The sequence below is a fragment of the Miniopterus schreibersii genome, assembly GCF_964146895.1.
Source record: "Miniopterus schreibersii genome assembly, chromosome: 1".
Lineage (NCBI taxonomy): Eukaryota > Metazoa > Chordata > Mammalia > Chiroptera > Miniopteridae > Miniopterus > Miniopterus schreibersii.
In genome coordinates, this window is record NC_138101.1 from 115,422,472 (window position 1) to 115,446,489 (window position 24,018).

Sequence of the window (24,018 nt, forward strand, 5' to 3'; positions counted from 1 at the left end):
TGACTTAATCACAGTACTATTATGGAAACCATTATAGTAACATTAATACAATACTATAACAATTATAGTTGACTTTGCCAGTTTTCCCACTGTTTATTTTCTTCTGGATCCCATGGCTTATTTAGTTGTCATGTCTCCACAGTCTTTCCCAAAATTTGAGAATGACACTTTTGAAGAGTACTTATTTCGTAGGATTCCCTCAATTTGATTTTTCTAATACTGTCTAACGACTGGATTGAGAAAATGCATTTTGAGCAAGAACATCACTGAAGTGATGTGCCTTTGTAAATCTATCACACCAGGGATTTCAAGATGGTAGCAAAGTAGTTTGAAGCTACTACACTCACCTCCTCCCAGGACCAAACTGGAATCACAACTAAATTAAGGAACAATCACCCTGAATAACCAACTGAAGACTAGCTGAAGAAAAGTCTCATAACCAAAGATTTGTAGAAGTCACATTGAGACTGGTAGGGAGGGCGGTGACATGAAAAGGGCTGGCTTTGTTCCCACAGGTGGTGGGGTGGTGGTTGAGGTTCTGGAGGATATCTCAGCTGTGGGGGGTGGGGCAATGTATTCCCCCTGGGAAGAATGGGGCTTAAGCCCCAAGCCAGCTCCCCAGCCCAGAGTATGAGAGCTGGGAAGAGGTGCCCACATAACATCTGGCTGTGAAAAACAGTGAGGTTTCTGCCCACAAGGGAGAGACAGAGTGTGCTGGAGACATGGCACCCCCTTAAAGGGCCAACACACAAAATTTAATTTGTGGCCACTCACACTGGGCTCTGGAAAGGAGGGGCAAGGCAAACTGGAATGGCCTGAGAAGAGTCTGGGGTTTGTGGCTCTAGGGAGGGAGCTGGGGGGCGGAGTTGCCAGGATCCCTGCACTGAGTCATTCTCTGATACAGCAAGCACCATCTTTCTTGGGTGGAGCAATCCCCTACATGTGGCAATAGCCTGGGGAAAAGCAACTGCCCCACGCTCTGGACTCCCTTCTCACCCGACCCTTTGGAGCTTAGGCCCCAAAGAGGCAGCTGACCTGGCCAAGGTGAAGAGGTCTGGGTAGACTCAGGGGGTGTTGGTGACTGAGTTGTTGGGCTTTCAGGTGGGGGGCCATTACCCCACTTCCTAGTGAACGTGACTGGTGCCTTCCCCTCACAGAAGACCTTATAGAACCACCCTCCCAGCTTCCGGCAGACCCAACCTCTGGGCTCTACAGGCCCCACCTGTCTGACTAATAGTGGTTCCACTCTGCTGAAGTTGGAGCAAAATCTAGGACAGACTGTCTCTTGTGGCACTGGGGTGTGGATCATGCCCACCACCTTCTATGGAGCCTGACTGCCACCTCACCCTCACAGCAGATCTACTAGCCCCATCCTCCCAACTCTGCCAGAGGCTCTTTCAGTGACTGAGCCTAACAGGAAGCCAGCAGAAGGAGATGGATTTCGGGGTGCGCCTTGCTAACCTGTTCCCAGGTCTGGTGCTGGAAAAAGCTGGCCTTGGTAGCAGCTTGAACATTGCCATGTGTACTACATATCAGCAGAAGCAGTGACAGACTCTGGATTGCTTGTAGCTCCAAACAGGGTCAGGCACTGACAGCATCTGACACTGGCCTGCACCAGAGTCCATCCCAAGAGGCTTAGAACCAACAAATACAGTGGCAAGCTTCAGATAACATCAGAGCAGAATCTAATAAGCTCCACAAGCAGCATATTCAAAGGAAGATCTTGGCAGGCACCAAACCCTGCTGAGGCAAATTCCACTTCATGTGGTAAGCACCTGCACAGCAGCTTGTACACTGTGGTCAGGGTTGAACCTCACAGCAAAGCTGAGGGGTGATCCAATGCATGAACAGGCTAATAGCAATCAAGACTCAATTACAACAGGACATAACCCACATAACCCACACAGGGACATTCCTAGAGCACACAGCTCAGGTGATCAAGAAGACTGTGTGACTAGTTCTCACAGGACTCCTACTACATAAGGCCACCTTACAAATACTGAGAGTCATAGCAGATTTATATAATACATAAAAACAAACACAAAAAGACAGCCAAAATGGGGAGTCAAAGAAACAGGCACCAAATAAAAGAACAGGAGACCTCTCCAGAAAAAAGTTAAATGAAATGGAGACAAGAAATGTATCAGATACAGAGTTCAAAGTAATGGGTATAAGGATGCTCAAGAAACTTAGTGAGAACTACAACAGCATGAAAAAGGACACAGAAAACATTAAAAAGGACCAGTCATAAACGAAGACTATACAATATCTGACATCAAGAATACACTGGAAGGAATTAAAAGTAGGTTGGATGAAACAGAGGATAAAAACAGCAATTTGGAAGACAAGGTTAAAAAAACATACCCAGTCAGAGCCCAAAAAGAGAAAAGAATTTTTAAAATTGAGGATAGTTTAAGGGACCTTTGGGACAACATGAAACATAACAACATGCACACCATAGGAGCACCAGAAGGAGAAGAGGGAGAGCAGGGGGGATCAAGAACCTTTTTGAAAAAATAATGACCAAAAGTTCCCTAACCTGGTGAAGGAAAAGACACAAACAAGTATAGGAAGCACAGAGAGCCCCAAAGAAGATGAACTCAAAGAGGCCCACACCAAGACACATAATTAAAATGGGAAAGGTTAAAGACAAAGAGAGACTCTTAAAAGCCACAAAGGAACACAGTTAGTTACCTACAAGGGAGCTCCCATAAGTCTGTCAGGTGATTTCTCAACAGAACCATTTCAGGCTGGAAGGGACTGGCATGAAATATTCAAAGTGATGAAAAGCACGGACCTACAACCAAGACTCCTTTAACAGAAAGACTATCATTTAAAATTGAAGAAGAAATAAAGATCTTCCCAGACAGAAAAAGCTAAAGGGATTTGTTATCACCAAACCAGTACTATAAGAAATGTTAAAGGGAGGAGGAGGAGGAGGAGGAGAAGGAAGAGGGGGAGGAAGAGTGGGAGGAGGAGGGGAAGGAGGAGGAGAAGAGGAGAAGGAGGAGGAGGACAAGAAAAGAAGGAGGAGGAGGAAGAGGAAGAAGGAAAAAAGAAGAGGAAGAGGAAGAAGAAGAAGAAAAGAAGAAGAAGAACAGCAGCAGCAGCAACATAGTTAAAAAATAGACTGGCGCCTGGCTGGGTAGGCTCAGGGTTTGAGCATTGACCTAGGATCCAGGAGATAGTGGTTCGATTCCCAGTCAGGGCACATGCCCAGGATGTGGGCTTGATCTCCAGTTGGGGGCATGCAGGAGGCAGCCGATCAATGAGGACTTTCTCATCATTGATGTTTCTCTTTCTCTCCCTCTTCCTTCCTCTCTCTGAAATAAAGATATATTTTTAAAAAATAGAATGGCAATAAGTTTGTACCTCTCAATAATCACTTTAAATGTAACAGGCTTAAATACTCCAATCAAAAGACATAGGAAAGGTGAATGTATAAGAAAACAAGATCCATATATATGCTGTCTACAAAAGACCCAATTCAGAATGAAGGATACACACATACTAAAAATAAAAGGAAAGAAAAAGATATTTCATACAAATAGAAAGGGAAAAAAAGCTGGGGTAGAAAAAATAGACTTTAAAACAAACGTTATAGTAAGAGACAAAAAATGGACACTACATAATGACAAAGGGAGCAATCCAACAAGAGACTATAACCCTTGTAAACATTTATGGACCCAACATAGGAGAACCGAAACATGTAAAGCAAATATTTATGGACATAAAGTGAGAGACTGACAGTAATACAGGCATAGTAGGGGACTTTAAATCTCATTGACATCAATGCATAGATCTTCCAGACAGAAAATCAATTAGGAAATGGTGGTCTTAAATGACGCATTAGATCAGATGAATTTAATTGACATATTCAGAATATTTCACCCAAAAGCAGCAGAATACACATTCTTTTCAAGTGCACATAGCACATTTTCTAGGACAGACCACATGTTAGAACACAAAACAAGTCTCAATAAATTTAAGAGAAATAATATCAAGCATCTTTTCTGACCATAATGCAATCACAAGAAGAAAACTGACAAACACACAAAGACATGGAGGCTAAGTAACATATTACTAGATAATGAGTGGGTTAACAATGAGATCAAGGAAGAAATCAAAAGATACCTTGCATAAATGAAAATGAGAACACAACAACCCAGAATCTATGGTACACAGTGAAAGCAGTCTGATGAGGGAAATTCATAGCATTACATGCCTACCTCAAGAAACAAGAACAGTTTCAAATAAACAATCTAACACTACACTTAAAGGTACTGGACAAAAAATAACAAACAAAGCCCAAAGTGGGTAGAGGGAAGGAAATACTGAAGATCAGGGCAGAAATAAATGAAATAAAATCTAAAAAATAAAACAAAAGATCAATTAAACCAACAGCTAGTTCTCTGAAGAGATAAGATAGACAAAACTTCAATCAGACTCATCAAGAAAATAGAGAGAGGACCCAAATAAATAAAATCAGAAATAAAAGAGGAGAAGTAACAACTGACACCAAAAAAATACAAAGGATTATAAGAAAATATTATGAACAACTACATGCCAGCAATTGTACAATCAAAACAAAACAGATAAATTCCTAGAAACATACAATCTCACAAAACTGAATCAGGAAGAATCAGAATCAGAATAGACAGAGTACAACTAGTGAAACTGAAGCAGTAATAAAAAACCAAAAAAACCCCAAAAAACTCCCAACAAACAAAAGTCTTGAACCAGGGGCTTCAGAGGTGAATTTTACCAAACATTCACAGAAGAACTAACACCTATCCTTCTCAAACTATTCTAAAAAATTCAAGAGGAGGGAAGACTCCCTAGCTCATTTTATGAGGCCAGCATTATCCTATTCTAAAACCAGAGAAAGGCATGAAAACAAAGTAAGTTTTAGGCCAATATCTATGATGAAGCATAGACATTAAAATCCTCAACAAAGTCTTAGCAAACTGGATTCAACAATACATTAAAAAGGTCATACACCCTCATCAAATGGGATTTTTTCTGGGGAAGCAAGGTTGGTACAATGTCTGTAAATCAATAAACATGATAAAAACACATAAATAAAATGAAGGATATAAACCACATGAGCGTATCAATAGATGCAGAAAAGGTATTTGATAAAATACAGCACCCATTTATGATAAAAACTCTCAGCAAAGCAGGAAGAGAGGGAACATACCTCAATGTAATAAAGGCCATCCATGTGTGACATACCCACAGGCCACATCATACTTAATGGGCAAAAACTGAAAGCATTTCCCCTAAGATCAGGAACAAGAAAGGGATGGCCACTTTCACCACTTTTGTTCAACATAGTACTGGAAGCCATAGCAACAGCAATCAGATCGGAAGATATGAAATGCATTCAAATTGGTAAGAAAGAAGTTAAACTGTCATTATATGCATATGACATGATACAGTATATAGAGAACCTTAAAGATTCCATCAAAAAACTACTAGAACTGATAAATGAAGTCGGTAGAGTAGCAAGACGCAAATTAAATATCCAGAAATTAGTTGCATTTTTATACGCCAATAATGAACTATGAAAAAAGAAAACTGAGAAAACAATCCCATTTACAGTTGCTTCAAAAAGATGAAATATGTAGATATAAATTTAACCAAGGATATAAAAGATCTGTCCTTGAAAATTATGACAATGAAGAAAAAAACTGAAGATACAAATAAGTGGAAGCATATACCATGTTCATGGATTGGAAGAATTAACATCATTAAAGTGTCCATACTGCCCAAAGCAATCTATAGGTTCAACACAATTCTTATTAAGATACCAATGGGGTGTCTCACAGAACCAAAACAAATATTTCAGAAATTTATCTGGAACCAGAAAAGACCCTGACTAGCCACAGCAATCTTGAGAAAGAACAAAGTTGGAAAATCACACTACCTGATATCAAACTATACTACTATGCCATAGTAATCCAAACAGCTGGTACTGGCATAAAAACAGACATAGACATCAATGGAACAGAATAGAGAACCCAGAAATAAACTCACACATTTATAGTCAATTAATATTTGACAAAGGAGGCAAAAACATATAATGGTGTAAAGATAAGTCTATTCAATAAATGGTGTTGGGAAAATTGAACAGATACATGCAAAAAATTGAAAGTAGACCACCTTCTTATACCATACACAAGAATAAACTCAAAATGGATTAAAAACTTCAATGTTAGACTTGAAACCATAAAAACCCTGGAATAAAATACAGGCAGTAAAATTTTGGACATTTCTTGTAGTCATATTTTTTTTCTAATTGAAGCAATGTTTTTTTCTGATATATCACCTTTGGCAAAAGAAACAAACAAAAAAACAAACAAATAGAACTACATCAAACTAAAAAGTTTTTGCATAGCAAAGGAAACCATCAATAAAATGAAAAGACAACCCACTGAATGGGGGAACATATTCCCCAATACATTTTTTGTTTTGTTTTGTTTCAGGGTTGTTGTATTTGTCTTTTTTCCCTTTTTTTTTTTTAAATTATCTTTACTATTGAAAGTATTACAGGTTTCCCCTTCATTTGATAAGGGCTTAGTATCCAAAACTTATAAGGAACTTATAAAACAACAGCAAAAAAACAAACAATCTAATTAAAAAATGGGTAAAGGACCTATATAGACACTTCTCCAAAGAGTACATACAGATGGCCAATAGATATATGAAAGGTAATAATTAGAGAAATGAAAATTAAAACCACAATGAGATATCATCTTGCACCTGTCAGAATAGCTACCATGAATAAATCAGCAAACAAGTGTTGACTAGGATTTAGAGAAAAGAGAACCCTTGTGCACTATTGGTGGGAATGCAGACTGGTGCAGCCAATGTGGAAAGCAGTATGGAATTTCAAACTATTATAAATGGAACTGCCTTATGACCCAGTAATTCTACTTCTTGGAATATATCCAAAGAAACCTGAAACATTAATTTGAAAGAATATATGCACCCCTACATTAATTGCGGCATTATTTACAATAGCCATGATTTGGAAGCAGCCCAAGTGCCCATCAGTAGATGAGTGGATAAAAAAGCTATGGTATATTTACACAATGGTACACTACTCAGCCATAAAATAAAATAAAATCTTGCCTTTTGCAACAGCATGGGTGGACTTGAAGAGTATTATGCTAAGTGAAATAAGCCAGTGAGAGAAACACAAGTACCATATAATTTCACTTATATGTGGAATCCAGTGAATAAAATTAACAAAGTGGAGACACACAGATACATACAACAGACTGAGATCTGTCAGAAAAGATGGGGTTGGGCATTGGGTGATAAGGGTGTAGGAATTATGCAAACAAAGAAAAGAAAGACTCATGGACACAGACAACAATGTTGATTGACAGAGGAAAGGGGGTTGGGGGATGTTGAAGAGGCCAGGTAAGGGGATAAATGGTGATAGACGGAGACTTGATTTGGGGTGATAAACACACAATGCAATATACAGATGATGTATTGTAGAACTGTATATCTGAGACCTATATAATTTTATTAACCAATGTCATTCCAGTAAATTCAACAACAAAAAAAATCATCGCACCAGTGATATATGATGTTACTGTCTTACTACTGATGACATTTAACCTTGATCACCTGGTAAAGTAGTGTCTGTCAAGTTTCATTATACTAATTATGTCTTTATAATTAATAATTATCTGGTGGGGAAATACTTTGAGATTATGTAAATATCCTTTTTTCTCATTATACTTTCACCTACTAATTTTAGCACCCATTGATGGTTCTTGCCTACAATTATTACTATGGTGTTTGCTGAGTGGTGATTTTCCATATCCCTATTACTTCTTAAGTTATAATTGGAATTTTACTATAAGAACTATCCTGTCTCCCCTTATATTTATTTGTTTATATTAATATGAATGTATAGAGATTTATTTTATTCCATAGATTATACTCCAATACTATTATTATTTTGCTGCTAAACTTGCTCCAGCGTTAGCCATTGGGAGCTCCTTCAAGTTGCCTCTTTTGATATGCTATTATAATTTTTTTTAGCACTTTCTTACTTATTGTTCTAGGCTTTTCTTATTTTTTTTAAATATTATTTTTCGGTTATATTTGACATACAATATTACATTAGTTTCAGGTGTACAACATAGTGATTAAGACATATAACTTACAACGTGATCATCCTGATGAATTTAGTACCCATCTGACACCATACATAGTTATTATAATACTATTGACTATATTTCCTATGCAGTACTTCACATTCCTGTGACTGTTTTTGTAACTGGCTATTTGTACATCTTTTTTTTTTCTATTTAAACATGTCTTTATTGATTTGAGAGAGAGGAAGGGAGAGGGAGAGAGAGAGATAGAAACATCAATGATGAGAGAGTCATTGTCTGGCTGCCTCCTGCACACCCCCCACTGGAGATTGAGCCCACAGCCTGGGCATGTGCCTTGACCAGAAATCAAACCACGATCTCCTGGATCATAGGTTGATGCTCAACCACTGAGCCATGCCAGCCAGGCTATTTGTACATATTAATCCCTTCCCCTCTTACGCCCATCATTCAAACTCCCTTTGCATCTGGCAATCATCAAAATGTTTTTATCTATGAGTTTATTTGTTCATTTATTTTGTCTTTTATTTTTTCAATAAACTTTAATTTTCATTTATTAAATTTATTGGGGTGACATTGGCTAATGGGACCCTATAGGTTTTAAGTGTACATTTCTATGATACATGATCTGTATATTGCATTGTGTGCCCATGACCCAAAGTCGTCATCTGTGAAATCATGGTATTTGTCTTTGTCTGACTTAACTTCCCTTAGCATAATACCCTCTACGTCCATCCATATGTTGCAGATGGCAAAATTTCTTTCTTTTTTATGGCTGAGTCATACTCCATAGTATATATATGTCACTTCTTCAATTCATGTATCAATGTACACTTAGGTTGCTTCAATATCTTGACTACTGTAAATAATGTTGCAATGAACATAGGAATGTGTATGCCTTTTCAAATTAGTGTTTTGGGTTTCTTTGGATAAATACCCAGAAGTGGTGTTGCTGGGTCTTTCTCTGTTTCTTATTTTAGCCTTTGTTTTAACTTCTATTTTGTCTAATGTAAGTATTGTTACCCCAACTTTACTTTTTTATTTCCATCTGCATGAAATATTTTTTTCATCCTTTTATTTTGTCTTTCAATTTGAAGTGGACCTCTTGTAGGCAGCATATATATGGGTCTTATTTTCTTAACCACTTGGTCACCCTATGTATTTTGATTGGAATATTTAATCTATTTACATTTAAAGTAATTATTGATAAGTATGTAAATTATTGCCATTTTATTGTTCATATTTTTGATCTTTCTTTCCTTCTTCAAGAAATCCCTTTAACATATCTTGTAATACTGGCTTGAAGGCAATGAACTCCTTTAGCTTTTTCTTGTCTGGGAAGCTCTTCATGTGTCTTTCAATTCTAAATGACAACTTTGCTGGGTAGAATAATCTTGATTATAGGTCCTTGCTTTTCATCACTTTGAATATTTCTTGCCAATCCCTTCTGGCCTGCAAAGTTTCTGTTGAGAAATCATCTGACAGATCTATGGGAGCTCTCTCGTAGGTAACTAGCTGCTTTTCTCTTGCTTTTAAGATTCTCTGTTTTTACTTCTGGCATTTTAATTATATGGTGTCGGCCTTTTTGGGTTCATCTTATTTGGGACTCTGTGCTTCCTGTGTTCCAGCCTTAGCTAATATTTTCCCTACCTCTGTTCTAGAATCTGCTATTTATGCAAGAAACTTTGGTATTCTTTTGGAAAATCGTATTTGAATCCCAGATCTGGGCACTCGGTATGCTTATTCCTACTGGGTGTCACTGCTTCCATGCCTTGTCAGCTGGCAGAGCTAGGAAATATATGTATTTACACTATATATATCCCATCTATATTTTTTGTTATCTATGTGCCTATGTATAGACTAAGAACCATGAGTTCATATTGATACCTCTGAATCCATCTGAACACCAAAGTTTATTCCAGCCTTCTCCCTTTCTTTTATTTGTTTCTTCTTTCTCTGTTAATGATAAATCTGGGTCTCATTATCCTCAAAATATTTACTCATTTGTTCAATTCCTGTATGTACATAAAGTAGTTTCAAAATAACCCATATCTCTGTGAGAAAAATGTATTAATTAGAGATAAAATGGGATAGGGTAGTAATCATGGGGGTATGTGATACTTCCCTGACCAGACCTTTTTTGTATAGCTTACCTATGCAATATTTTCCATATACACACACAAGTAATTTAAATCACTCAGCAGACAGGGAGAATGAAAAATGAAATAAAAACTATAACAAATACATGTAACTGCATTATAAATGAATTATATAACATATTGAAGAAGTGGGGAAGACAAAAAATAAACTAAGTAACTTTGAAAACAGTATTTTGAATATGTACTGTAAGGATAATGACAAAAAGAACTGTATACACTGTACTCTAAGTAGCAGATTTTATTAAGATTTTAAAAAGGGAAGAGTATACAACTGAGGTTCAGATGTGTGGAGAAAGCCCAAACTCCTTCATTAGTGCTACCTCTTAATACTGAGATATTGAGAGGTACTTAAATATTAGTGTTGTATATTTAGTACGGATGGAATTGGGCCCCCTTATAAGTAGAGCTAAAAAATAGCTCTGCAGTCATCTGGCCTAGTCTTTTCACTTCATAAAGGCAAAAGTGGAACTCAAAGGTGAAGGAATTAAGAAGTACAGATTGGTAGTTCCAAAAAACAGTCACGAGGATGTAAAATACAGCATAGGGAATATAGTCAATAACAATGTAATAACTATGTATGGTGTCAGGTGGGTACTGGAAATATTGGGGGAAATGCTTTGTAAAGTACCTGATTTCTAACCACTATGCTATACACCTAAAACTATTACAAAATAATAGTGAATGCAACCTGTAATTGAAAAATTAAAAAAACGAGACATAGTGGTATAGGGAAGACTAGAAACCTATCCTGAGCTTTTTCTACATTACACAACACCTTTGGTTGAAAAGGTTCCAAAGAATATGTTAAACTGAATCTTGAGAGATGTTATAATTTGGCTCATTGCTGAATTATACAGTAAATGATGTATTTTTTGAATAGGTTATTTAGTGTTTTATTATAACTTGTGCCCCCAAAAGCCTTATTTCCATAAACTACAAGATAAGAACTTGTTAGTGCTGCATAACTGGCAAATCCCACTAGTGTTAAATTAAGGTCACAGCTGGAAATTGCAGTGTAGATACATTTTATCAGAATGGAGAAATTCATTGTATTTCTAAGAAAATATTTCAATTAAAAAGTTGTATATTTTTGAGTAAGAATAACATGTTTGGTAAATTTTTAAAAATTCAAATTTTAAATATTTTTATCATAAAGACATTTTCATTGCATTTTTGTAAACATGTAAATTTCTATAGACTTAAACTTGAAGTCAAAAAAATATTTAAGTCACTATCACTTGGGATCATTTCTTAAATTCATCAACTTAAAAACATTAAGAAATACCTAACATGTTAAAACAATATTTATCTTATTGGACTAGTTCTATTTTTAAAAACTAAAATATGAGGGGCCTATAAAACAAGTTTTCCCAAAAGCAAGGGTGCATATAAATAAAAATGTTTAACTGAACAGGCATGAGAGTTTTTTGGTTGAACCCTGCCAATTTATACTATCTTCCCTACAAAGAAAATTTAAAGTTGAAAGTATTTTAAGACAATAGAACTGAATTTACCTAAAAATTTTGTTTATTTTTGGATGTGAACATGTCCTAGTTTATTTAATATCTACAATAAAAATATTGTTCTATATAATCCTTTTTCTAAGAACTTCATTCTAACTTGAGATGTCATTTACACATTCTAACTTTTTAAAGCATAACATTCCAATGGCATATTACATTTTTCAATATACTTTAGACTCTTGATTCACACTATGCTACAGATATATAAATGTCAGTTTCATGTGCTGGTCTCTAGCACAGCTAAATGCCACTGACCCCTTCCATCTTTATTGTTTGCCCTTAAAAGTCTTTAAAATAAAATAATTGTCAAAGATAGTGTTACTTCCTTTAGCTCAGCAATGGTAAATGGTCTTTGCTTCACTACTCCCTGCTCATCCTCAAGTAACAAGAAACTCTTTATTGAACAACTGGCCATCTAAACTTCCTTCTGAAAAACTAAGCTGCAGCTACTCTACTTTCTAACCAAACATTGCTAATCTCTTGTATTCAATAGCAGGGAATTTTACATATTTATATCTTCTTGTAGTTATCAGTTATAATAGTGACATGATCAAGATACTCTACAGGGTTTTTTTCCTTTTTTTTTTTTTTTTTTTTACATTGGGTAGTAGTTTAATAGGACACGCAAAAAAGCAAAGAACACAAGAACAGCAGTGGAGATAATTCTCATGCAAGAACAGAACTTGAAAGTAACTGTGAACAGAGTGAAGCTCTACCCAGTAGGTTGACTGCTCCTTAGAGAAAGCACCTCTTGTGGTAATTCAAGTTTTCTGCTTCTGCTTCAGAATCAGCTTGGTTTGGTCAATCATGTCTGATTTCACAGATAATTTTTCAAATTCAGCCACAAGGATCACCTTGAGGAGCCATAAAGCACAGAAGTTCTCTGTTGGGATCTGAAGCCATCAACTTTCATTTAAATGCATAACTATGGACCACTTAATGGTAACCAACTAAATGAACTATTAAGAATTACTAATTTTAGCCCTGGTTGGGTAGCTCAGCTGGTTAGAGTGTTGTCCTGACACACTAAGGTTGCAGATTTGATCCCTAGTCAGGGCACACACAAGAATCAACCAATGAGTGTATAAATAAGTGGAACAACAAATCGATGTCTTCTTTCTCTCTCTCTCTCTCTCTCTAAAAATCAATCAGTAAATAAAAGAATTACTAACCTTGATATTTATAAATTTAAATTAATTTACTGAGGACTCTAGTCCAATATTCTACTTGATTGCCTTGCGTTACTGGGCAATGGTGCTGAACTTCTGTGCACACTTTCACAAAGATATTTTAAACTCCAGCAATGAAAAAGGATAATTTTTACCTAGTGGAATGCCAGAATTATCTTGATTTGTGGTTTTCAGTGGCTGAGACTGAGTTTTTACTTGGGTCAAAACTGTTTATCAAAGAGTTTTGTGTTTATTGGTTTGTTCTACTTGGTCAGGCAAGATTGTTTTGAACATGATGTGACACATATGAACCTTTAATTTTATTTTTAAAGTAGGTGAGGGAAAGTCTAAAATTAGTCTTTTATATAGCTTTAGAAATGTAGTTTATTTATGAAAGAAATGTATCTTTAAATGGAGAGTTCTTTTCTTCTTTCCTGATGTTCCAAGATTCCTTCTTTTATCATTTCCTTTTCTTTACAAATACTTTGTTCCTGATCACACAAAAAAAGTTTTCAGCATTTTTATCATTAAGTATGATGTCTGTGATAGATTTTACATAGACACACTTCATTAGATCAAGGAAGTACCTTCTGTTTCTAATTGCTAGCTTTTATATTATCCATTCCTAGGTATTAAATTTTACTAAAAGTTTTTTCTGTCTGCTGAGATGAATATTTGATTGTTTTCCTTAAGTTTGTTAAAGTGTATTTAAAAATTTTTTAAATGTTATCCTGATCTTGCATTCCACACATATACATATATATATATATATATATATATGGGGTGGGCAAAAGTAGGTTTACAGCGGAGAGTACATGAAACAGTTTACTTTTGTATTATTATTTATTAATATATTGTTTGTATTATAATTGTAAAGTTACTTTTGCCCACCTCTGTATAATGTATAGCTAATATCTTGTTTGGGATTTTTGTGTTTGTGTTCTGAACGAGTCTGTAATTTTCCTTTCTTATGTTTATCTGGTTTGGTATTAAGATTACGGCAGCCTCATTTAAAAAGTTGAGGAATATTCCCTCTTATATTTATCTTTGGAAGAGCTGTGTAAAGTTGGAATTATTAGCTTCTTGAATGTGTAGAACTTAGCAGTGGTGTCATCTGGGCTAGAGTTTTCTTTGTAGGAGAGAAAAAATACATATATACACACATAGATACATATATAAGTTTTCACACAGAAAGTGTTACTGTGTTTTTCTTTTGGTGTACATTCTATAAATTTTAATACAATTATAGATTCATGTAACCACTACCAAAATCAGGACTCAGAACAGTTACGTCATCCCCCCAAACTCCCCAGTTTATCCCTTTATAGTCACACTCTCCCACTCTAAGACCCTGGCAACAACTATTTGTTATCTAGCGCATAGTTTGTCTTTTTATAATATCATATACATGTAATCATACAGTATATAACCTTTTAAGACTGGCTTCTATCACTCAGCATAATGCCTTTGAGATTCATCCACGTTGCTGCTTTTGTTCCTTTTTATTGATGAGTAGTATTCCACTGCATGAATGTACTATGTTTTCCTTTTCCTTTCACCTGAAGGGCAAAAGGTTGTTTCCAGTTTGGGGCAACTATGAACAGGTCTTTAAACATAGGTGTACAATTTTCTGTGTGAGGCTAAGTTTTTATTTATTGATTGATTAGAGAGAGAGAGCGAAACATGATCTGTTGTTCCACTCATGCATTCATTGGTTGATTCTTGTATGTGCCTTGACCAGGGACTGAACCCACACCCTTGGCTTGTCAGGATGATGCTCTAACCAACTGAGCTACCTGGTGAGGGCTGTTCTTGTTAAACTTTAAAATAATAAAGTTTTACCAATGTTGATCTTTTGTATTGTAGGTTTATTTTCAATTTTATATTACTTAAATTTTTTACTTACAAACAGCTCAGTTTTCTGTTCATTTTCTAAATTCTTGAGACAGGTGCTTAGCTCATTAACTTTTAGCCAGAACCTTTTCTAAAATGTGTACTTAAATTTCCTCTAAAAACTGCTTTTTACAGATATATGTACCCTATGTTCATTGCAGCATTATTCACAGTGGCCAAGACACAAATAACTGAAGTGTCCTTTGACAGAGGACTGGATAAAGAAGATGTGGTACATATGTTCAATGGAATATTACTCAGCCATAAGAAAAGATGAAATACTGCCATTTACAACAATATGGATGAACCTTGAAAAAATTATGCTAAGTGAAATAAGTCCATCAGAAAAAGCTAAGAACCATATAATTTCACTCATATGTGGGATATAAAACTGAAAAAAATCATAGACACAGACAACAGTATCTTGGTTACCGGAGAGAAGGAAGGTGGGGAGTGGTAAAGGGGGTGAAATATATGGTGATGGAAGATGATTTAACTTTGAGTAGTAGGCACACAATGCAACACACAGATCATGTATCATAGAAATGTACACTTGAAACCTATATAATCTTATTAACCAATATCACCCCCATAAATTTAAATAAACCCATAAAACTGCTTCAACCATATCATACAAATTTTGAAATGCAATATTTTTATCATTCAGCACAAAATATTTCTTCATTTTCATTTCTGCACTCACCCATGAACATAAATTCAGAAGTGTTTCTTAAAATTTCCAAACTTAATTTTCTATTTTATTATTTTCTAGCTTAACTGTATTGTGCTCAAGGAACATGCTCTGTGCTATGTGAAATAAGCCAGGCAGAGAAAGACAAATATTATATGATCTCACTTATATGTGGAATCTAAAGAACATAATAAACTAATGAACAAAATAGATTCAGTGACATAGAAGCATGGAACAAACTGACAAATCTCAGAGGAAAGGTGGGGGTGGGTGGGTGGGTGGGGAGAGATTAACCAAAGAATTTATATGCACATATGCATAACCCAGGGACACAGGCAATAGTGTGGTGGAGGCCTGGGGTGGCGTGTGGGTACTAGGTGGAAGGGGTCAATGGGGAAAAAAGGGGACATCTGTAATAATATTTTGAACATTAAAAAAAGAAAAATACTTGTTGAGATCTGCTTTATTACCCTGTATATGCTCAATTTTTATAAATGCTCCACAGTTGAAAAAAAATATTTTCTTTGCAATTCTAAGTACAATGTCTATATATGTTACTGATATTTTCAAATCTTCTATATCCTCATTGGGTTTGTCTATCAATGTCTAACCATGGTATGTTAAATCTTCCACAGTATAGATCTGTCTTTTTCTCTTTGTATATTTTTAGGCCTTTTTATTAAATACAAAAATATTTAAAATAATATCTTATTAGTGAATTTAATCTTTCATCATTATAAAGTGATCCTATTATGTATAATAATGCTTATTCCCTTAAAGTTGACATCATCTGAAATTAATTTTAGCTACACATGCTTTTTGGTTAGTATTTTCATGAGAAATACCATGTGACTATTTATCTTTACTATATATTTGTCACTTTCTCTGCTCTTCTTACAGCTCAGACCTTCTATCAAAGATTTCTTTCCTCATGCCTAAAATATATCCTTTAGAATTTGCTTTAGTAAAGGTCTATTGATAACAAATTTTCTCTTTTCATTGCCTGAAACTTGTCTGAAATAATTACCTTATTTCACCTCCTTTCTTAAAAAATATTTTTGCTAAATATAAAAATCTGTATTGACAGACATCATTTTACTATGTCTGGTTTCCATTGTTGTTATTGAGAATTTGGCTGTCAGTCTAATTGCCATTCACAATCTGACTTTTTGGGTTTACTTTTAAGTTTTTCTTTTTGTCTTGAATGTTCTGCTATTTTACTATAACGTGACTGGGGGTGGATTTATTTATTCTTCTTGAGATTTGCTGGGCTTCTCAATTTGTGGTCTGGTGTCCTTCACTGATTCTGAAAAAATCTCAGCCATTATCTCTTCAAATATTGCTGCATCCCTATTTTCTCTTTTCCTAGAATTAAGACATATATTGGACCTTTTTACTCTATCCTTCATGTCTCCTATTCTGTTTGTCTTATTTTTATATTTCTGCCTCTCTGAGTTGCTTTTAATATAATTTCCCCCACATTCCAATTCATTAATTCTTTCTTCAACTCTGTTTACTTGCTGTTAAATCCATCCCTTGAACTTGAATTTCTATTATTTTATTTTTAGAAGTTTCATTTGATTCTTTTAAAATCTGTTGGTTATATTTTATTCTATCAGAGCAGATAATTTCAAATTTGTCTATTTTTTCTTTAAACATGAAGTCATTTTGTAATCTGTCTCAGATAATTCTAGTAATTAACCTCTTTATGGGTCAGTTTCTGCTCCCTCTTGTTTCTGATAATTCTCTTCCATGTTGGTGCCTTCTTGCTGAGTTATTTGGGAGACTTCTTATAGTGTTAGGATGAAAGCATCCTCCAAAAAGATTTGTATTTACTTCTTCTTCATGCCCTTGAGTATTAATTTCAGTTTCAATTTAAACTCAATCATGGCTTGAGATTTATCAGGCTATCCAGTAATGTGAATTTGAGGTGTAAATCAATGGAAGACACCTCATGGTTACCACTTCTCAGAGACAATCCTCCACTCCCCCAATCCCTAACTAAGGCAATTTTGTCTGCTAACTCCTGAGAATGGTAGGGATGACAGACGGTTTTCTTTTAGTTCATTATATGGTCAAACTGTAATCCATACCAGGGGAGAATCTGTAATTAAACATTTTGGTGGTCCAAGGCTTTGTTTCTTCTCAGAGGCCTGGTTAGGCAAATGTCCTTAAGACCAAATAGCCGCCTATGCTGTGCTTTGCTTACCTCTATGGGTTCTTGACTTCACTTAGATTTTGATCTGTTGTTTTACTGTCTATTTAGCTCTTTAAAGCTTTCAAGAAGATTTATTTATTTTTAAATATAACATCAGGCAATTAGACTGATATTATTTTCAGCGAGACAGTCCAAATAATCTATCCTAATATATTTTCAGAAAAAGAACTCCTTCAATGATTTTTCATCTTTTTATCTCCATCTATCGCATTCTCCTTATCTCACCCCTTTTCAGAGAAATCATAACCTTATTACTTCCATATTAAGACTTTGGATCAACTACACTGATGGATCATTCTGGCCACAGACAAGAAATACATAAGAAACTCTTGCTCCCAAAAGTTTTGAGCTCAATATTAAAGTTTAACAGGTTAATATCCCTGCCATTAATCAGTTGTGATAATAAATAAACAAGTTAACTTCTCTGGGTTTCATTTTCCAGAAACCTGCGAGTTATGTCAGTCCTTCCCTCTTAGTTACGTTCCACATAAAATTAACCAAATCTTATATGCTCTATCTCCTACATTTCTGTCAAATCTCTCCCCTTTATTCCAATCCCAAGGGCTACTACTTTTTTAGTTAAAAAACCCTTATCATTCCTGGCTCATTATAGCTCCCTTACTGAAGATACTACCTCCTGCCTCTAGACTCCCTCCCTCTAAAATTCTTTTCCATGTTGCTACTAGACTTATTTCTAAAGTACATATCAATGATGTTATTTCCAAAGCTTCCAGGATTAAGTTCAAATTCCTTGATGTAGAACACAGTGCCCTTCCTATTCTTTCCTTCTTTTCCTTATTTACTTCCTTGATCTCATTTTCTGCAAACACCATTTGTTCAAACCTCTATGGTTTCACATATATTGTATCTTCTGCTTGAAGCACCTCTATTCTTTGTCTTTACCTGATTAATCTCTATTGATGTTTTGTAACTCAAGACCACTGTTTCAGTCAGAAACTCTTCTAGGACTTCTTTTCCTCTCCCAAATTTGGATGTTTTATACACACACACACACACACACACACACATACGGAGAGGGAGAGAAGGGAGGAGAGAGAGGGAGGGAGGTAAGGAGGGAGACAGGCTGGCTTACAAATACTAAAAATATTCCAGGGATTTATTTGTGTTTGGGATTTTTGCACATTAAATTGTTATAATTTTATTGCACCAAAATATAATTTGTTGCTTTCTAAGTAGATTCTTCATTTGAGGTCACAATATGAAATTAAATATAGGTCTGATTATATCAACAGTGTATGGAAAGCATGATTCTTTTTAAAAGCCTACTAGAATTCAGTCAGTATTATATGCATTGTATATTTGGTCATAATAACTTTATTATTCTGCTTCATAATCTATTTTTTGGTAAATAGAAGGGTACTTTCTATTGATTAACAGACAAATAAACTTACTGTTCATTTCAAAATTTTCATCCAATTTACCTTTTCAGTTAACATATTTTTTAAAAGAATCAAGAGAATAGAATATTACAAAACAAAATTAAACTTGCCATCATCCTCCCAGCAGCTCTTCGCATTCCCTTCCCTTTCGCTGCTCCCTGGTAATACTGTCTGGTCTGTTGGCAGGTCATCTTCGGGCATACCACCTTCACAATCTGCTGCATCTGTAATACTTTCTTCTTCCACAATATGGAGTTTGTCTTCATCATCTGAATCTGAATTTGTTTCTACCACAGTATTATAATTTGTAACTGTAATACAAATAAGAAACAAATAATCAAAACCAACTAGTGTAAAAATCAGTTTTTACACCAGTAAAAATAAATTTTTAAAAGTATTTACAACAGATTGTGATTCAATAATATATCTTTTAGTAGCTACACTTACTGAATGCTTACTGGATGTACAAGTGATTTATAAATAGTAACTTATTTAATTCTTAAAACAACCTTACAGCAATCCTATGAAATAGAGTAACTATCTACCATCTGCTACTTATATCTGTGTTTTACAGAAGTGGAAACCAAGACAGAGGGAAGGTAAGTAACTTATTCAAGATTATCCAACTAGAAAGTGGTGAGACCAGGATTTGAACCCTAGCATCTGGTTTCATAATTTGTGCTCTTAAACATTACATTAAACATCCCATCCTCTTCAATCATATGAACTCATTCTATATGATACTGCTTGTGTAAAATTAGGACTTCAAATCTTTAAAGCATTACAATTTAAGAAAAGAGTTCACCTCCTCTAATGAATAGCAATATGTCATCAAATTTACCATAAGAGAAAATATTTTCAAGTTATCGATTAAGCCCATGCATTCCATATTAATCATCATCATTGGCTTTAGAAAGAATCAACAAATTTAGCAAAATTTCTACATAATGAAGGCATTATTTAAGTAACATTTATATGTGAGTCTGTCGTTCTAAAAAATAATTGACATTCAGAGGTTTTCAAATGGGTACCCTTCCCATATTTTTAATGAATTTCAATAAAATTTAATGTCAGTGTTATAAGGATGTATAATTATTCTGAATGACTACTAGCTCATTCAGAATCATGAGTAATAGTTGAGAATAAAATAAAACAAATAATGTAGTATAGTCAGTATTTTTTCTTCAGACTATTTGTAATGATCACTGTAATGGGATAAATTATTCAGTACCTCATTGGGCATGGTCACTGGAATAACTCTTTTCTACTATTTGCAGGGAGATTCTTACTCGCTAAGATAGACTGAGAGGAAGGGAGAAAAAAGGAAGCTTTCCTTTGTTTAGATAACTAAGTAATGATTACTTCTAGTTCTTTCCATTTCTCCCTTCAATTTTCTAACCATTCTTGATAGAAGATAATCACCTAAATGCTTAAGTGGTATGCGTATATATCCCCCTTCCCATATAAACACATGCACACATACGCACACACACCCAAGAATGTAAAAAAAGAAATACAATAAAAAGTATGAATGTATATGTCAAGGTGAGTAAAAATAACCAAAAATCTCCAAACTTGCTCTTATAGACCGTGGGAAGACCCCTCTGTCCAAAAGACTAGTGGAGTTACCCTTTTGCCCATAAGAGGAATTCTTCAGAATCTTGTGTTATCAGAAAAATATAAAGACTTGTGTCATTAATACTTCAGATATACATTTTCCAGATATTTTCCCAAGAGCATATCATTTTCTCTCTAATATTATTATTAAAGTAATACATGTTCACTGAGAAAAAGTCAGACAATACATAATATGTAAAATTAGTAAAAGCCCCACCCCCCAATTTTTCCTACAACTCTCTCTTTAAAGGTAACAATGATAGCAAATTTTATCAATTAATTTATACACTAAGTAGGCATGACACTAACCACTTTATATATCTTATTCTGTTTAACTGTAATACAGATCTCACCTTATACACATATATATATCTTATATTTAATATAAATAATATACATAATGCATATATAATACACATATATGGCATCACATTATACGCTTTGCCACTTAGTTTTCTATGTGAGTACATGTGGAGCTTTCTCATTTTTTTTTTTTTTTGGATGGCTACACAGCATTTCATTGTACAGTTATTACTTAACTAATCACCTATACATAAAATTTAGTTTCTTCCCAGTGTTTAAGCATTAGCAAGAATGTCATAATAAATTTTCTTACAAATATATCTTTGGCCATTCCTTAAGGACACTTGTCAGTAGGGGTGGAATTGCTGAGTCAAAGAGAAAACTTATTAAGTAGATAGATAGATATGAAAACATGAGGAATCCTTGTTCCAGGCACACTATGAGCAGGGCAAATTGTGAAATTGTGTGTGGGGGGGTAAAGGGAATGATTCTCAAAGGATGGCCCACAGTTGGGACAAGGGTTTCTTAATGAGCCTTTAACTGAGAGTAAGATGCAAACATATAAGTATGTGTGTGTGTGTTTGTGTGTGTGTGTATGTGTATATAAATATATAATTTTTTAGGAATCGTACTGGCAAATAATGCACCATGCTATTAAATTTCATTTTTACTTTCAAAGCTCCTTATTAGTAAGCTACTAAATGCTTTACTAAAGTCATTTAAAGATGCTATGGTATGTAGTCATTTATATGCTACATGCATTAAACAATGCTTAGTGTTTACTGAGGATCAATCAATTCTGTATTCCATGAGATCTAGCCACCACATTGGCTCACTGCAGAGCTTTCACTATGCATGGATAGTTGAAATTCCTACTATTTTGTGAAGGGAGGTTTTAGTGCTTCTTTAATATTTTGAGTTGACCATGGTTTTACATTGGTGTTATTGCATTTAATGATAAAATGCTGTCACTTAGCTTTATCATTATCAGTTTTATTAGTTGTATGTTGTTTGGTTTATCCTAGATTGTATATTTAACACATGTACATTTAGAATATTTTGGGGCTTCAAATTTTCCAATAATTAGGCTTTAAGACAGAATATATACATTATGATTCAAATATTAACTTGGATGCTTCATAGTTTTCACTAAGTTCTTTTTACCTTGAGCTGCAGGTGTTTTATTCTGCCTGAATCAGCAGTAGCTCAAAGTACTCTTTGAGAATACCTGTTACTTTCTAGAACTCTAGCAAAACTCCCTCCTGTCCCCAGTATAAGCTGCCATTGTGGCATGTAAGATTATAAGTTAAATACCCAAACCACAGAGGTTGTATATATTTTATAGTTATTGTGTGAATTTTCCCAAAGCATGTTCTGAGTATACAGGATAATATTTGAAAAAATTTAAAAAGCACATTTTATGGGCTAAAATGGAAAAAAGACCAATAATTATTTTATAAGGCTTCTGTCTTTTGCTTCACAGTTACTTAGCTGAGAGAAAAAGCAGTGAAAATCACTTATATTGATTATCAAAAGTTAGGTAATAGGAAAGCTTCCTAGTGTTTCTGAATCTATCCTTCTGTGGATCTACAAAGCTAATTTTAAAAATAGGGTCCCAGAACCAAAAATATACAGAATAATGCAGGGACCTTGATAAATTCTAATAGCCAATGAGAGTGTCAGTTACTTTCATTGCCTGTCATCTAATGCAATACCCTTTATACTGTTTAACCTTTGGCTAAAAAATATAACAAAATATAATTTGTCTAAAGAGCAGTATATTCTTAATCACAGGTGATAATCAACTTTGGGCCCTGAGGGTATTTTTTTAATTAAAAAAAAATCCTTACCCAGGGATATATTTACGGATTTTAGAAAGAAAGGAAGGGGGGAAGGGAGGGAGGGAGCAAGGGAGAGAGAGACAGAGAGAGAGAAACATCGATGAGAGAGGGAAACATCGATGTGAGAGAGAAACATCAATTGGTTGCCTCCTGCCCACGCCCCAACTGGGGGTTGAACCTGCAACCTAGATATGTGCCCTGACCAGAAGTCGAACCCACGACCTTTTTGGTGCATGGGACGATGCTCCAACCAACTGAGACACCCAGCTGGGGCTGTCCTGAGTTTTAATTAAAATAATAAAATTTCAAGAGTAAAGATAAAGGAAAATAGAAAAGGTAAATAGTTTTAAAATATTTAAGCATAATTTACCATTCATAATTTGAATTTCAATTTCAATAGAAAATGGTAACATTTTCAATGCAGTCTCATTGGCACCAGGTTGCGGTTAAGGACAATCTTGGCGGTAGTTCTTGTTGGTATTATTTGCTAACAGTTAATGCCAGATATAACAGTATCTACACTGCGTAACTGCATAAAGTGGTTGTAAGGAGCTAATGATTTAAAAGTGTATCGTGCTTAGATCAGTGTCTTGCACACAGTAAAGACTATGCAGGTATTTGTTATCATCATCATCATCATCTCAATGCATCTTTATGGGGGGGTCGTGGGGGGGGGAGGGGGAGGGGGAGGGAGAGGGGGGAGAGAGAGAGAGAGAGAGGGTTGTGGGAGAGAGGGAGAGAGGGAGAGAGAAAGACTGAGTAACCTGGTTGAGGTTTCACAGCTATTAAGTTGTAGAGCTGGAACTCAAATCCTGGTCTGCCTGATTCCATAGTCCATATTCTTTAACTACCATGTATAAAGCCCCCTGACAGAAAATCATTGCTAAATACTCTTAAATTTGCATTTTTGTGTCTAGCCTATCCTGGGTCCCTAGAATTCTATACTTAACAATTTGCTGCTGAAAACATTTTCAAATGAAAATGTTTAAAAGAAAGTTAACCATTAGAATCTCATAATAATACAACAAATAGTATACCATGGGGTAGCATCATCATTATAGTTAAT

General features: G+C 35.0%; 1 protein-coding gene across 12 annotated transcripts in view; it reads right to left on the bottom strand.

Moving 5' to 3' along the window:
• The window catches only part of ZEB1 (zinc finger E-box binding homeobox 1), a 199,741-nt gene that overhangs the window by 40,313 nt on the left and 135,410 nt on the right, over positions 1-24,018 (bottom strand). For all 12 annotated transcript variants that reach the window (XM_081132023.1, XM_081132021.1, XM_081132025.1 and 9 more), the window contains one exon: positions 19,302-19,502. In XM_081132023.1, coding sequence (XP_080988149.1) covers positions 19,302-19,502 — 201 coding nt within the window. The remainder of the gene's footprint in view (positions 1-19,301; positions 19,503-24,018) is intronic.